At 52.8% G+C, this 18,112-nt stretch overlaps 1 protein-coding gene across 3 annotated transcripts in view; it reads left to right on the forward strand.

Annotated features, from left to right (window-relative positions):
- The window catches only part of LOC134945917 (cytospin-B-like), a 49,781-nt gene that overhangs the window by 3,715 nt on the left and 27,954 nt on the right, over positions 1 to 18,112 (forward strand). For 2 of the 3 annotated variants that reach the window (XM_063935478.1, XM_063935477.1), the window contains 2 exons: positions 14,167 to 15,139; positions 15,759 to 16,157. In XM_063935478.1, the coding sequence (XP_063791548.1) occupies positions 15,097 to 15,139; positions 15,759 to 16,157 (442 nt within the window). In that variant the 5' untranslated portion in view covers positions 14,167 to 15,096. Of the gene's footprint in view, positions 1 to 14,090; positions 15,140 to 15,758; positions 16,158 to 18,112 lie in introns of those variants that run through there. The other variant, XM_063935479.1, reaches the window with a different exon arrangement.

Raw genomic sequence — 18,112 nt, forward strand, 5'->3', positions numbered from 1 at the left:
CAGTATTTACCATGCACAGAAACAATATAACCCACCCAAATCTAACTCTCTCTGCACATGTTACATCTGCCACACCTGCAGTGCACATGGTTTTGCCCAACTGCTAACAAACTTGCTGCTGCGATCAACTCAGAATTACCCCCCGGGTTACACGCAGAGATCAGGGATACACAGGGTTACACGCAGAGATCAGGGATACACAGGGTTACATGCAGAGATCAGGGCGATACACAGGGTTACACGCAGAGATCAGCGCGATACACAGGGTTACACGCAGAGATCAGGGTGATTCACGGTTTCATGCAGAGATCAGGGCGATACACAGGGTTACACGCAGAGATCAGGGCGATATTCAGGGTTAGACATAGAGATGAGGGCGATACACAGGGTTACACGCAGAGATCAGGGCGATACACAGGGTTACACGCAGAGATCAGGGCGATACATAGGGTTACACGCAGAGATCAGGGATACACACGGTTACACGCAGAGATCAGGGATACACAGGGTTCCACGCAGAGATCAGGGCGATACACGGTTACACGCAGAGATCAGGGCGATACACAGGGTTACACGCAGAGATCAGCGCGATACACAGGGTTACACGCAGAGATCAGGGCGATACACAGGGGCAGAGATCAGGGCGATACTCAGCGTTACACGCAGAGATCAGGGCGATACACGGTTACACGCAGAGATCAGGGTGATTCACGGTTTCATGCAGAGATCAGGGCGATACACAGGGTTACACGCAGAGATCAGGGATACACAGGGTTCCACGCAGAGATCAGGGCGATACTCGGTTACACGCAGAGATCAGGGCGATACACAGGGTTACACGCAGAGATCAGCGCGATACACAGGGTTACACGCAGAGATCGGGGCGATACACGGTTACACGCAGAGATCAGGGTGATTCACGGTTTCATGCAGAGATCAGGGCGATACACAGGGTTACACGCAGAGATCAGGGATACACAGGGTTCCACGCAGAGATCAGGGCGATACTCGGTTACACGCAGAGATCAGGGCGATACACAGGGTTACACGCAGAGATCAGCGCGATACACAGGGTTACACACAGAGATCAGGGCGATACACGGTTACACGCAGAGATCAGGGTGATTCACGGTTTCATGCAGAGATCAGGGCGATACACAGGGTTACACGCAGAGATCAGGGCGATTCACAGGGTTTCACGCAGAGATCAGGGCGATATTCAGGGTTAGACATAGAGATGAGGGCGATACACAGGGTTACACGCAGAGATCAGGGTGATTCACGGTTTCATGCAGAGATCAGGGCGATACACAGGGTTACACGCAGAGATCAGGGCGATTCACAGGGTTTCACGCAGAGATCAGGGCGATATTCAGGGTTAGACATAGAGATGAGGGCGTTACACAGGGTTACACGCAGAGATCAGGGCGATACACAGGGTTACACGCAGAGATCAGGGCGATACACGGTTACACGCAGAGATCAGGGATACACAGGGTTACACGCAGAGATCAGGGATACACAGGGTTACACGCAGAGATCAGGGATACACAGGGTTACACGCAGAGATCAGGGCGATACACGGTTACACGCAGAGATCAGGGCGATACACAGGGTTACACGCAGAGATCAGCGCGATACACAGGGTTACACGCAGAGATCAGGGCGATACACAGGGTTACACGCAGAGATCAGGGCGATTCACGGTTTCATGCAGAGATCAGGGCGATACACAGGGTTACACGCAGAGATCAGGGCGATTCACAGGGTTTCACGCAGAGATCAGGGCGATATTCAGGGTTATACATAGAGATGAGGGCGATACACAGGGTTACACGCAGAGATCAGGGCGATACACAGGGTTACACGCAGAGATCAGGGCGATACACGGTTACACGCAGAGATCAGGGCGATACACAGGGTTACACGCAGAGATCAGGGATACACAGGGTTACACGCAGAGATCAGGGATACACAGGGTTACACGCAGAGATCAGGGATACACAGGGTTCCACGCAGAGATCAGGGCGATACTCGGTTACACGCAGAGATCAGGGCGATACTCGGTTACACGCAGAGATCAGGGCGATACACAGGGTTACACGCAGAGATCAGGGCGATACACAGGGTTACACGCAGAGATCAGGGCGATACACGGTTACACGCAGAGATCAGGGATACACAGGGTTACACGCAGAGATCAGGGATACACAGGGTTACACGCAGAGATCAGGGCGATACACGGTTACACGCAGAGATCAGGGTGATTCACGGTTTCATGCAGAGATCAGGGCGATACACAGGGTTACACGCAGAGATCAGTGCGATTCACAGGGTTTCACGCAGAGATCAGGGCGATATTCAGGGTTAGACATAGAGATGAGGGCGATACACAGGGTTACACGCAGAGATCAGGGCGATACACAGGGTTACACGCAGAGATCAGGGCGATACACGGTTACACGCAGAGATCAGGGCGATACACAGGGTTACACGCAGAGATCAGGGCGATACACAGGGTTACACGCAGAGATCAGGATTACACGCAGAGATCAGGGCGATACACAGGGTTACACGCAGAGATCAGGGCGATACACAGGGTTACACGCAGAGATCAGGGCGATACTCAGGGTTACACGCAGAGAACAGGGCGATACACAGAGTTACACGTAGAGATCAGGGTGATACACAGGGTTACACACAGAGATCAGGGCGATACACAGGGTTTCACGCAGAGATCAGGGCTACACGCAGGGATCAGGGTGATGCGCAGGGTTACACGCAGAGATCAGGGCGATGCGCAGGGTTACACGCAGAGATCAGGGCGATGCGCAGGGTTACACGCAGAGATCAGGGCGATGCGCAGGGTTACACGCAGAGATCAGGGCGATGCGCAGGGTTGCCAGAAGAGATCAGGGCGATGCGCAGGGTTACACGCAGAGATCAGGGCGATGCGCAGGGTTACACGCAGAGATCAGGGCGATGCGCAGGGTTACACGCAGAGATCAGGGCGATGCGCAGGGTTACACGCAGAGATCAGGGCGATACGCAGGGTTACACGCAGAGATCAGGGCGATACGCAGAGATCAGGGCGATGCGCAGGGTTACACGCAGAGATCAGGGCGATGCGCAGGGTTACACGCAGAGATCAGTGCGATGCGCAGGGTTACACGCAGAGATCAGGGCGATACACAGGGTTACACGCAGAGATCAGGGTGATACACAGGGTTACACGCAGAGACGGTTACGCATACAGATCAGGGCGATACACAGGGTTACGCGCAGAGATCAGGGCGATACACAGGGTCACACGCAGAGATCAGGGTGATACACAGGGTTACACGCAGAGATGGTTACGCATACAGATCAGGGCGATACACAGGGTTACGCGCAGAGATCAGGGCGATACACAGGGTTACACGTTGAGATCAGGGCGATACACAGGGTTACACGCAGAGTTCAGGGCGATACTGTGTTACACATACAGATCAGGGCGATACACAGGGTTACACGCAGAGATCAGGGTGATACTGTGTTACACATACAGATCAGGGCGATACACAGGGTTACGCGCAGAGATCAGGGCGATACACAGGGTTACACGTTGAGATCAGGGCGATACACAGGGTTACACGCAGAGATCAGGGCGATACTGTGTTAAACATACAGATCAGGGCGATACACAGGGTTACGCGCAGAGATCAGGGCGATACACAGGGTTACACGCAGAGATCAGGGCGATAGGGTTACACGTTGAGATCAGGGCGATACACAGGGTTACACGCAGAGATCAGGGTGATACTGTGTTACACATACAGATCAGGGCGATACACAGGGTTACACGCAGAGATCAGGGTGATACACAGGGTTACACGCAGAGACGGTTACGCATACAGATCAGGGCGATACACAGGGTTACGCGCAGAGATCAGGGCGATACACAGGGTTACACGTTGAGATCAGGGCGATACACAGGGTTACACGCAGAGATCAGGGCGATACACAGGGTTACACGCAGAGATCAGGGCGATGCGCAGGGTTACACGCAGAGATCAGGGCGATGCGCAGGGTTACACGCAGAGATCAGGGCGATGCGCAGGGTTACACGCAGAGATCAGGGCGATACGCAGGGTTACACGCAGAGATCAGGGCGATACAGAGGGTTACGCATACAGATCAGGGCGATACACAGGGTTACGCGCAGAGATCAGGGTGATACTGTGTTACACGCAGAGATCAGGGCGATACACAGGGTTACACGCAGAGATCAGGGCGATACACAGGGTTACACGCAGAGATCAGGGCGATACTGTATTACACATACAGATCAGGGCGATACACAGTGTTACACGCAGAGATCAGGGCGATACACAGGGTTGCACGCAGAGATCAGGGCGATACTGTGTTACACATACAGATCAGGGCGATACACAGTGTTACACGTAGAGATCAGGGCAATACACAGTGTTACACGCAGAGATCAGGGCGATACACAGGGTTAAACGCAGAGATCAGGGCGATGCTGTGTTACACATACAGATCAGGGCGATACACAGAGTTACAGGCAGAGATCAGGGCGATACTCAGGGTTACAGGCAGAGATCAGGGCGATACTCAGGGTTACACGCAGAGATCAGGGCGATACGCAGGGTTACACGCAGAGATCAGGGCTATACGCAGGGTTACACGCAGAGATCAGGGCGATGCGCAGGGTTACACGCAGAGATCAGGGCGATGCGCAGGGTTACACGCAGAGATCAGGGCGATGCGCAGGGTTACACGCAGAGATCAGGGCGATGCGCAGGGTTACACGCAGGGATCAGGGCGATGCGCAGGGTTACACGCAGGGATCAGGACGATGCGCAGGGTTACACGCAGAGATCAGGGCGATGCGCAGGGTTACACGCAGAGATCAGGGCGATGCGCAGGGTTACACGCAGAGATCAGGGCGATGCGCAGGGTTACACGCAGAGATCAGGGCGATGCACAGGGTTTCACGCAGAGATCAGGGCGATATTCAGGGTTAGACATAGAGATGAGGGCGATACACAGGGTTACACACAGAGATCAGGGCGATGCACAGGGTTACACTCAGAAATCAGGGATACACAGGGTTACACGCAGAGATCAGGGCGATACTGTGTTACACATACAGATCAGGGCGATACACAGTGTTACACGCAGAGATCAGGGCGATACACAGGGTTACACGCAGAGATCTGGGCGATACTGTGTTACACATACAGATCAGGGCGATACACAGTGTTACACGTAGAGATCAGGGCAATACACAGTGTTACACGCAGAGATCAGGGCGATACACAGGGTTAAACGCAGAGATCAGGGCGATGCTGTGTTACACATACAGATCAGGGCGATACACAGAGTTACAGGCAGAGATCAGGGCGATACTCAAGGTTACAGGCAGAGATCAGGGCGATACTCAGGGTTACACGCAGAGATCAGGGCGATGCGCAGGGTTACACGCAGAGATCAGGGCGATGCGCAGGGTTACACGCAGAGATCAGGGCGATGCGCAGGGTTACACGCAGGGATCAGGACGATGCGCAGTGTTACACGCAGAGATCAGGACGATGCGCAGGGTTACACGCAGAGATCAGGGCGATGCGCAGGGTTACATGCAGAGATCAGGGCGATGCGCAGGGTTACACGCAGAGATCAGGGCGATGCACAGGGTTTCACGCAGAGATCAGGGCGATATTTAGGGTTAGACATAGAGATGAGGGCGATACACAGGGTTACACACAGAAATCAGGGATACACAGGGTTACACGCAGAGATCAGGGCGATACACAGGGTTACACGCAGAGATCAGGATGATACACAGGGTTACACGCAGAGATCAGGGTGATACACAGAGTTACACGCAGAGATCAGGGTGATACACAGGGTTACACGCAGAGATCAGGGCGATACACAGAGTTACACGCAGAGATCAGGGTGATACACAGGGTTACACGCAGAGATCAGGGCGATACACAGGGCTACACACAGATATCAGGGTGATGCGCAGGGTTACACGCAGAGATCAGGGCAATGCGCTGGGTTACACGCAGAGATCAGGGCGATGCGCAGGGTTACACGCAGAGATCAGGGTGATGCGCAGGGTTACAAGCAGAGATCAGGGCGATACACAGGGTTACACGCAGAGATCAGGGTGATACACAGGGTTACACACAGAGGGTTACGCATACAGATCAGGGCGATACACAGGGTTACGCGCAGAGATCAGGGTAATACTGTTACACGCAGAGATCAGGGCGATACACAGGGTTACACGCAGAGATCAGGGCGATACACAGGGTTACACGCAGAGATCGGGGCTATACGCACGTTTACATGCAGAGATCAGGGCGATGCGCAGGGTTACACGCAGAGATCAGGGCGATGCGCAGGGTTACACGCAGAGATCAGGGCGATACACAGGGTTACACGCAGAGATCAGGGCGATACACAGGGTTACACGCAGAGAGGGTTACGCATACAGATCAGGGCGATACACAGGGTTACGCGCAGAGATCAGGGTGATACTGTGTTACACGCAGAGATCAGGGCGATACACAGGGTTACACGCAGAGATCAGGGCGATACACAGGGTTACACGCAGAGATCAGGGCAATACTGTGTTACACATACAGATCAGGGCGATACACAGTGTTACACGCAGAGATCAGGGCGATACACAGGGTTACACGCAGAGATCAGGGCGATACACAGGGTTACACGCAGAGATCAGGGCGATACTGTGTTACACATACAGATCAGGGCGATACACAGTGTTACACGTAGAGATCAGGGCAATACACAGTGTTACATGCAGAGATCAGGGCGATACACAGGGTTAAACGCAGAGATCAGGGCGATACTGTGTTACACATACAGATCAGGGCGATACTGTGTTACACATACAGATCAGGGCGATACACAGAGTTACAGGCAGAGATCAGGGCGATACTCAGGGTTACAGGCAGAGATCAGGGCGATACTCAGGGTTACAGGCAGAGATCAGGGCGATACTCAGGGTTACAGGCAGAGATCAGGGCGATGCGCAGGGTTGCACGCAGAGATCAGGGCGATGCGCAGGGTTCCACGCAGAGATCAGGGCGATGCGCAGGGTTCCACGCAGAGATCAGGGCGATGCGCAGGGTTCCACGCAGAGATCAGGGCGATACACAGGGTTACACGCAGAGATCAGGGCGATACACAGGGTTACACGCAGAGATCAGGGTGATACACAGGGTTACACGCAGAGAGGGTTACGCATACAGATCAGGGCCATACACAGGGTTACGCGCAGAGATCAGGGTGATACTGTGTTACACGCAGAGATCAGGGCGATACACAAGGTTACACGCAGAGATCAGGGTTATACACAGAGATCAGGGCGATACACAGGGTTACACGCAGAGATCAGGGCGATACTGTGTTACACATACAGATCAAGGCGATACTGTGTTACACATACAGATCAGGGCGATACACAGTGTTGCACGCAGAGATCAGGGCGATACACAGGGTTACACGCAGAGATCAGGGCGATACTGTGTTACACATACAGATCACGGTGATACTGTGTTACACATACAGATCAGGGCTATACACAGTGTTACACGCAGAGATCAGGGCGATACACGGTTACACGCAGAGATCAGGGCGATACTGTGTTACACATACAGATCAGGGTGATACTGTGTTACACATACAGATCAGGGCTATACACAGGGTTACACGCAGAGATCAGGGCGATACACAGGGTTACAGGCAGAGATCAGGGCGATACACAGGGTGACAGGCAGAGATCAGGGCGATACACAGGGTTACACGCAGAGATCAGGGCGATACTCAGGGTTACAGGCAGAGATCAGGGCGATACTCAGGGTTACAGGCAGAGATCAGGGCGATACTCAGCGTTACACGCAGAGATCAGGGCGATACACAGGGTTACACGCAGAGATCAGGGCGATACACAGGGTTACACGCAGAGATCAGGGCGATACTCAGGGTTACACGCAGAGATCAGGGCGATACACAGGGTTACACGCAGAGATCAGGGCGATACACAGGGTTACACGCAGAGATCAGGGCGATACACAGGGTTACACATACAGATCAGGAGGATACACTGTTACACGCAGAGATCAGGGCGCTACTCAGGGTTACACGCAGAGATCAGGGCGATACTCAGGGTTACAGGCAGAGATCAGGGCGATACTCAGCGTTACACGCAGCGATCAGGGCGATACACAAGGTTACACGCAGAGATCAGGGCGATACACAGGGTTACACGCAGAGATCAGGGCGATACACGGTTACACGCAGAGATCAGGGCGATACACAGGGTTACACGCAGAGATCAGGGCAATACACAGGGTTACACGCATAGATCAGGGCGATACACAGGGTTACACGCAGAGATCAGGGCGATACACAGGGTTACACATACAGATCAGGAGGATACACAGTGTTACACGCAGAGATCAGGGCGATACTCAGGGTTACAGGCAGAGATCAGGGCGATACTCAGGGTTACACGCATAGATCAGGGCGATACTCAGGGTTACAGGCAGAGATCAGGGTGATACACAGGGTTACACGCAGAGATCAGGGCGATACACAGGGCTACACACAGATATCAGGGTGATGCGCAGGGTTACACGCAGAGATCAGGGCAATGCGCTGGGTTACACGCAGAGATCAGGGCGATGCGCAGGGTTACACGCAGAGATCAGGGTGATGCGCAGGGTTACAAGCAGAGATCAGGGCGATACACAGGGTTACACGCAGAGATCAGGGTGATACACAGGGTTACACACAGAGGGTTACGCATACAGATCAGGGCGATACACAGGGTTACGCGCAGAGATCAGGGCGATGCTGTGTTACACATACAGATCAGGGCGATACACAGAGTTACAGGCAGAGATCAGGGCGATACTCAAGGTTACAGGCAGAGATCAGGGCGATACACAGGGTTACACGCAGAGATCAGGGTGATACACAGGGTTACACACAGAGGGTTACGCATACAGATCAGGGCGATACACAGGGTTAAACGCAGAGATCAGGGCGATGCTGTGTTACACATACAGATCAGGGCGATACACAGAGTTACAGGCAGAGATCAGGGCGATACTCAAGGTTACAGGCAGAGATCAGGGCGATACTCAGGGTTACACGCAGAGATCAGGGCGATGCGCAGGGTTACACGCAGAGATCAGGGCGATGCGCAGGGTTACACGCAGAGATCAGGGCGATGCGCAGGGTTACACGCAGGGATCAGGACGATGCGCAGGGTTACACGCAGAGATCAGGACGATGCGCAGGGTTACACGCAGAGATCAGGGCGATGCGCAGGGTTACATGCAGAGATCAGGGCGATGCGCAGGGTTACATGCAGAGATCAGGGCGATGCGCAGGGTTACACGCAGAGATCAGGGCGATGCACAGGGTTTCACGCAGAGATCAGGGCGATATTTAGGGTTAGACATAGAGATGAGGGCGATACACAGGGTTACACACAGAGATCAGGGCGATGCACAGGGTTACACTCAGAAATCAGGGATACACAGGGTTACACGCAGAGATCAGGGCGATACACAGGGTTACACGCAGAGATCAGGATGATACACAGGGTTACACGCAGAGATCAGGGTGATACTCAGGGTTACACGCAGAGATCAGGGCGATACACAGAGTTACACGCAGAGATCATGGTGATACACAGGGTTACACGCAGAGATCAGGGCGATACACAGGGCTACACACAGATATCAGGGTGATGCGCAGGGTTACACGCAGAGATCAGGGCAATGCGCTGGGTTACACGCAGAGATCAGGGCGATGCGCAGGGTTACACGCAGAGATCAGGGTGATGCGCAGGGTTACAAGCAGAGATCAGGGCGATACACAGGGTTACACGCAGAGATCAGGGTGATACACAGGGTTACACACAGAGGGTTACGCATACAGATCAGGGCGATACACAGGGTTACGCGCAGAGATCAGGGTAATACTGTTACACGCAGAGATCAGGGCGATACACAGGGTTACACGCAGAGATCAGGGCGATACACAGGGTTACACGCAGAGATCAGGGCGATACACAGGGTTACACGCAGAGATCGGGGCTATACGCACGTTTACATGCAGAGATCAGGGCGATGCGCAGGGTTACACGCAGAGATCAGGGCGATGCGCAGGGTTACACGCAGAGATCAGGGCGATACACAGGGTTACACGCAGAGATCAGGGCGATACACAGGGTTACACGCAGAGAGGGTTACGCATACAGATCAGGGCGATACACAGGGTTACGCGCAGAGATCAGGGTGATACTGTGTTACACGCAGAGATCAGGGCGATACACAGGGTTACACGCAGAGATCAGGGCGATACACAGGGTTACACGCAGAGATCAGGGCAATACTGTGTTACACATACAGATCAGGGCGATACACAGTGTTACACGCAGAGATCAGGGCGATACACAGGGTTACACGCAGAGATCAGGGCGATACACAGGGTTACACGCAGAGATCAGGGCGATACTGTGTTACACATACAGATCAGGGCGATACACAGTGTTACACGTAGAGATCAGGGCAATACACAGTGTTACATGCAGAGATCAGGGCGATACACAGGGTTAAACGCAGAGATCAGGGCAATACTGTGTTACACATACAGATCAGGGCGATACTGTGTTACACATACAGATCAGGGCGATACACAGAGTTACAGGCAGAGATCAGGGCGATACTCAGGGTTACAGGCAGAGATCAGGGCGATACTCAGGGTTACAGGCAGAGATCAGGGCGATACTCAGGGTTACAGGCAGAGATCAGGGCGATACTCAGGGTTACAGGCAGAGATCAGGGCGATACACAGGGTTACACGCAGAGATCGGGGCTATACGCACGTTTACATGCAGAGATCAGGGCGATGCGCAGGGTTACACGCAGAGATCAGGGCGATGCGCAGGGTTACACGCAGAGATCAGGGCGATACACAGGGTTACACGCAGAGATCAGGGCGATACAAAGGGTTACACGCAGAGAGGGTTACGCATACAGATCAGGGCGATACACAGGGTTACGCGCAGAGATCAGGGTGATACTGTGTTACACGCAGAGATCAGGGCGATACACTGGGTTACACGCAGAGATCAGGGCGATACACAGGGTTACACGCAGAGATCAGGGCAATACTGTGTTACACATACAGATCAGGGCGATACACAGTGTTACACGCAGAGATCAGGGCGATACACAGGGTTACACGCAGAGATCAGGGCGATACACAGGGTTACACGCAGAGATCAGGGCGATACACAGGGTTACACGCAGAGATCAGGGCGATACACAGTGTTACACGTAGAGATCAGGGCAATACACAGTGTTACACGCAGAGATCAGGGCGATACACAGGGTTGAACGCAGAGATCAGGGCGATACTGTGTTACACATACAGATCAGGGCGATACTGTGTTACACATACAGATCAGGGCGATACACAGAGTTACAGGCAGAGATCAGGGCGATACTCAGGGTTACAGGCAGAGATCAGGGCGATACTCAGGGTTACAGGCAGAGATCAGGGCGATACTCAGGGTTACAGGCAGAGATCAGGGCGATACTCAGGGTTACAGGCAGAGATCAGGGCGATACGCAGGGTTACACGCAGAGATCAGGGCTATACGCAGGGTTACACGCAGAGATCAGGGCTATACGCAGGGTTACACGCAGAGATCAGGGCGATGCGCAGGGTTACACGCAGAGATCAGGGCGATGCGCAGGGTTACACGCAGAGATCAGGGCGATGCGCAGGGTTACACGCAGAGATCAGGGCGATGCGCAGGGTTGCACGCAGAGATCAGGGCGATGCGCAGGGTTCCACGCAGAGATCAGGGCGATGCGCAGGGTTCCACGCAGAGATCAGGGCGATGCGCAGGGTCCCACGCAGAGATCAGGGCGATGCGCAGGGTTACACGCAGAGATCAGGGCGATACACAGGGTTACACGCAGAGATCAGGGCGATACACAGGGTTACACGCAGAGATCAGGGTGATACACAGGGTTACACGCAGAGAGGGTTACGCATACAGATCAGGGCCATACACAGGGTTACGCGCAGAGATCAGGGTGATACTGTGTTACACGCAGAGATCAGGGCGATACACAAGGTTACACGCAGAGATCAGGGTTATACACAGAGATCAGGGCGATACACAGGGTTACACGCAGAGATCAGGGCGATACTGTGTTACACATATAGATCAGGGCGATACACAGTGTTGCACGCAGAGATCAGGGCGATACACAGGGTTACACGCAGAGATCAGGGCGATACTGTGTTACACATACAGATCAAGGCGATACTGTGTTACACATACAGATCAGGGCGATACACAGTGTTGCACGCAGAGATCAGGGCGATACACAGGGTTACACGCAGAGATCAGGGCGATACTGTGTTACACATACAGATCACGGTGATACTGTGTTACACATACAGATCAGGGCTATACACAGTGTTACACGCAGAGATCAGGGCGATACACGGTTACACGCAGAGATCAGGGCGATACTGTGTTACACATACAGATCAGGGTGATACTGTGTTACACATACAGATCAGGGCTATACACAGGGTTACACGCAGAGATCAGGGCGATACACAGGGTTACAGGCAGAGATCAGGGCGATACACAGGGTTACAGGCAGAGATCAGGGCGATACACAGGGTTACACGCAGAGATCAGGGCGATACTCAGGGTTACAGGCAGAGATCAGGGCGATACTCAGGGTTACAGGCAGAGATCAGGGCGATACTCAGCGTTACACGCAGAGATCAGGGCGATACACAGGGTTACACGCAGAGATCAGGGCGATACACAAGGTTACACGCAGAGATCAGGGCGATACTCAGGGTTACACGCAGAGATCAGGGCGATACACAGGGTTACACGCAGAGATCAGGGCGATACACAGGGTTACACGCAGAGATCAGGGCGATACACAGGGTTACACATACAGATCAGGAGGATACACTGTTACACGCAGAGATCAGGGCGCTACTCAGGGTTACACGCAGAGATCAGGGCGATACTCAGGGTTACAGGCAGAGATCAGGGCGATTCTCAGCGTTACACGCAGCGATCAGGGCGATACACAAGGTTACACGCAGAGATCAGGGCGATACACAGGGTTACACGCAGAGATCAGGGCGATACACAGGGTTACACGCAGAGATCAGGGCGATACACAGGGTTACACGCAGAGATCAGGGCGATACACAGGGTTACACGCATAGATCAGGGCGATACACAGGGTTACACGCAGAGATCAGGGCGATACACAGGGTTACACATACAGATCAGGAGGATACACAGTGTTACACGCAGAGATCAGGGCGATACTCAGGGTTACAGGCAGAGATCAGGGCGATACTCAGGGTTACACGCAGAGATCAGGGCGATACACAGGGTTACAGGCAGAGATCAGGGCGATATTTAGGGTTACACGCAGAGATCAGGGCGATACACAGGGTTACACGCAGAGATCAGGGCGATACACAGGGTTACACGCAGAGATCAGGGCGATACACAGGGTTACACGCAGAGATCAGGGCGATACTCAGGGTTACACGCAGAGATCAGGGCGATACACAGGGTTACACGCAGAGATCAGGGCGATACACAGGGTTACACATGCAGATCAGGAGGATACACAGTGTTACACGCAGAGATCAGGGCGATACACAGGGTTACAGGCAGAGATCAGGGCGATGCGCAGGGTTACAGGCAGAGATCAGGGCGATACTCAGGGTTACAGGCAGAGATCAGGGCGATACTCAGGGTTACAGGCAGAGATCAGGGCGATACACAGGGGCAGAGATCAGGGCGATACTCAGCGTTACACGCAGAGATCAGGGCGATACACAGGGTTACACATACAGATCAGGAGGATACACAGTGTTACACGCAGGTCAGAACATGTGGCAGGGAGTGGTTAAAATGTGCTCATTGTTGCTCTGAGCAGGGTGTGGAGGTTGTGTCATGTGTGTCACGGTGTGTGTGTATGCCAGGGCAGTGTGTTTGGGTGTGCACAGTAATGCAGTCACACAGGATTTTGTTTGCTGGGACAGGAGGAACTCAGAGAGTGAGGGAGAAAGTGATGGAGGAAGAGTGAGAAGGAGAAGCTGAAATACTGCACATCACTGGCCTGTTCCTAAGACATGAACTGCACCTGACTCTGCGGACTGACTCTCAGGACTGACTCTGCACCCGACTCTCAGGACTGACTCTGCACCTGTCTCTCAGGACTGACGCTGTACCTGTCTCTCAGGACTGACTCTGCACCTGTCTCTCAGGACTGACGCTGTACCTGTCTCTCTGGACTGACTCTGCACTTGTCTCTCAGGACTGACTCTGTATCTCAGGACTGCACCTGTCTCTCAGGACTGACTCTGCACCTGTCTCACTTCTGTGTCTATGGCATAACTATAGTCTCCTGGAGCTATGGCCTGTTCTCCTGTGCAATATATACTCTCAGGACCATCTACTGACTTGCAGAATCTCCATCTTTCCTGAAGAGGACTCCAATTTTTTCCCCAGAGGTCCTCCATCCTTCCCCCAGGCTACAGATCAGTCTCAGAGGACCTCTCATCCTTCCTCCAGACTCCATATCTGTTTCTGAGGGTCTCCATCCTTCCTCCAGGCTCCATATCTGTCTCAGGTGACCTCCATCCTTCCTCCAGGCTCCATAGCCATCTCAGTCAACCTCCATCCTTCCTCCAGGCTCCATATCTGTTTCTGAGGGTCTCTATCCTTCTTCCAGTCTCCATACTCAGGTGACCTCCATCCTTCCTCCAGGCTCCATAGCCGTCTCAGGCGACCTCCAACCTTCCTCCAGGCTCCATACCCATCTCAGGCGACCTCCATCCTTCCTCCACGCTCCATACCTGTCTCAGAGGATCTCCATCCTTCCTCCAGGTTACATATCAGTCTCAGCGGATTTTCACTCCATCTTCCAGACTTGTCATCTCTGTCCCTGGAACTCCATCTATCGCACTGTGATGGGGGGTAACAGTGTTAAGAATGCTTCAGACATTCAATCAGGTAAAATGTCACTTTCTGTCATTAGTCTGTCTCTTTCTCTCTACTATTTGTCATCTTTCTTTAAATTGCCGACAGCTGTCACCTTGCACTGTCTCTTTGCAGAAACTTTCATAAAACACTGTTCTAACCCATTCATTCTTCCATCCTGTCTCTAGTCACCATTCATTACCTCTCTGATCTTTCCTGGTATCTTTAACGTGTTAAGACCCATTGTCCTATTAATATGGCATATATTTGTGCACAACAAAATACTATTCATACATATTTGTATACATATAGACCCAATGTCCTATACATAGGACTCTTACTAATATTGTAACTGGGGCCTAATGTGTAACAATATTGGCATCTTCATGTTCCGGATGTCTGAGGGAGATTATCAATAAATATGTTGAAAATATAAATTTTCGCATTACGGGTTGGAATAGGCTTACCGTATTATCCCGTGAAATAAGGACACTCATGAATTACAAGGTTCTCTACCTGATTACCACCAAGTGAAATGCAGATTCGAAGTCAGCCACCCACTGAACCCATACAATTCATAAGTGTCCCAGTGTAAAGGGATAGTGTGGTAAGCCTAGGTTTGAATGAGTGATGGGTGTTATGTCTTTAACAGATTCCACCATGAGTCCTGTTTCACCCTCTCTGTACAAGCCTCACCACTCCCCTGTACACTGCCCTACTCAGGACATCTTCTACACACCTATGGCTAGTCCTGAACAAAGCCCCACCCCAATGGACACAGGCCCGTCCCCTGAGGAGCAGAAGAGTGCAGATGGTTGGGGTGCTCCTTTTGGACGGGCAATGAAAAAGATTCAAAAAGCATCCTATGCTTTGGATCAGATGCACAGTCAATTGAGGGGGCTTCTAAGTTCCGGTAACAGCACTGAGGGGGCACGAATACTCGATTCTGCTCTTGGTTGGGAAGGCCGACTCATAGAAGTGAGAGAAGACTTGAAAGGTGGACTGAAAGAACTTGGTAACCTGAAGAAACAGTACGAGGAGCTCAGCACAGGTACAGACTGCCCCAGGCTACTGAACAGAAGTCCCATCTGACCCCAGACTACAAGACACTCTCCCACCTTACCCCATTCTACATAACACAATCCCACCTCACCCCATTCTACAGAACACAATCACACCTCACCCCATTCTAAAGAACACAATCCCACCTCACCCCATTCTACAGAACACAATCCCACCTTTACCCCATTCTCCAGAACTCTTTCCCACTGGCCTCCAGACTATGGAACACACATCCTCTTGCCCACAGAGTACAGAACACTCTCCCACCTATCCCCAGACTACAGAACACTCTCCTACCTACCCCAGACTACAGAACACTCTCCCACTTTCCCCCAGACTACAGAATACTCTGCCACCAGACTACAGAATACTCTCCCACCTTCCTCAGACTAAAGAACACTCTCTCACCTACCCCCAGACTACAGAATACTCTCCCACCTTCCCAAGACTACAGAACACTCTCCCACCTTCCCCCAGACTACAGAACACTCTCCTACCTTCCCCCAGACTCCAGAACACTCTCCCACCTACCACAGACTACAGAACACTCTCCTACCTACCCCAGACTACAGAACACTCTCCCACTTTCCCCCAGACTACAGAATACTCTCCCACCTGTCCCCAGACTACAGAACACTCTCCTACCTACCCCAGACTACAGAACACTCTCCTACCTACCCCAGACTACAGAACATTCTCCCACTTTCCCCCAGACTACAGAATACTCTGCCACCAGACTACAGAATACTCTCCCACCTTCCTCAGACTAAAGAACACTCTCTCACCTACCCCCAGACTACAGAATACTCTCCCACCTTCCCAAGACTACAGAACACTCTCCCACGTTCCCCCAGACTCCAGAACACTCTCCTACCTTCCCCCAGACTCCAGAACACTCTCCCACCTACCCCAGACTACAGAACACTCTCCCACCTACCCCAGACTACAGATGACTCTCTCACCTTCCCCAGACTACAGAACACTCTCCCACGTTCCCCCAGACTACAAAACACTCTCCCACCTTCCCCCAGACTACAGAACACTCTCCCACCTTCCCCCAGACTACAGAATACTCTCCCACCTGCCTCCAGACTACAGAACACTCTTCTACCTTTCCCCAGACTACAGAACACTCTCCCACCTTCCCCCAGACTACAGAACACTCTCCCACCTTCCCCCAGACTACAGAACACTCTCCCACCTTCCCCCAGACTACAGAACACTTTCCCACCTTCCCCCAGACTACAGAACACTCTCCCACCTACCCCCAGACTACAGAACATTCTCCCACCTTCCCTCAGACTACAGAACACTCTCCCACCTTCCCCCAGACTACAGAACACTCTTCCACCTTCCCCCATACTACGGAACACTCTCCCACATTCCCCCAGACTACAGAACACTTTCCCACCTTTCCCCAGACTACAGAACACTCTCCCACCTTTCCCCAGACTACAGAACACTCTCCCACCTGCCACCAGACTACAGAACACTCTCCCACCTACCCCCAGACTACAGAACACTCTCCCACCTAACCCCAGACTACAGAACACTCTCCCACCTACCCCCAGGCTACAGAACACTCTCCCACCTAACACCAGACTACAGAACACTCTCCCACCTACCTCCAGACTACAGAACACTCTCCCACCTTCCCCCAGACTACAGAACACTCTCCCACCTACCTCCAAACTACAGAACACCCTCCCACCTACCCCCCAAACTACAGAACACCCTCCCAGCTACCCCCCAAACTACAGAACACCCTCCCACCTACCCCCTAGACTACAGAACACTCTCCCACCTACCCCAGACTACAGATGACTCTCTCACCTTCCCCAGACTACAGAACACTCTCCCACGTTCCCCCAGACTACAAAACACTCTCCCACCTTCCCCCAGACTACAGAACACTCTCCCACCTTCCCCCAGACTACAGAACAC

This window comes from Pseudophryne corroboree, chromosome 7, assembly GCF_028390025.1.
Source record: "Pseudophryne corroboree isolate aPseCor3 chromosome 7, aPseCor3.hap2, whole genome shotgun sequence".
NCBI classification, from domain to species: domain Eukaryota; kingdom Metazoa; phylum Chordata; class Amphibia; order Anura; family Myobatrachidae; genus Pseudophryne; species Pseudophryne corroboree.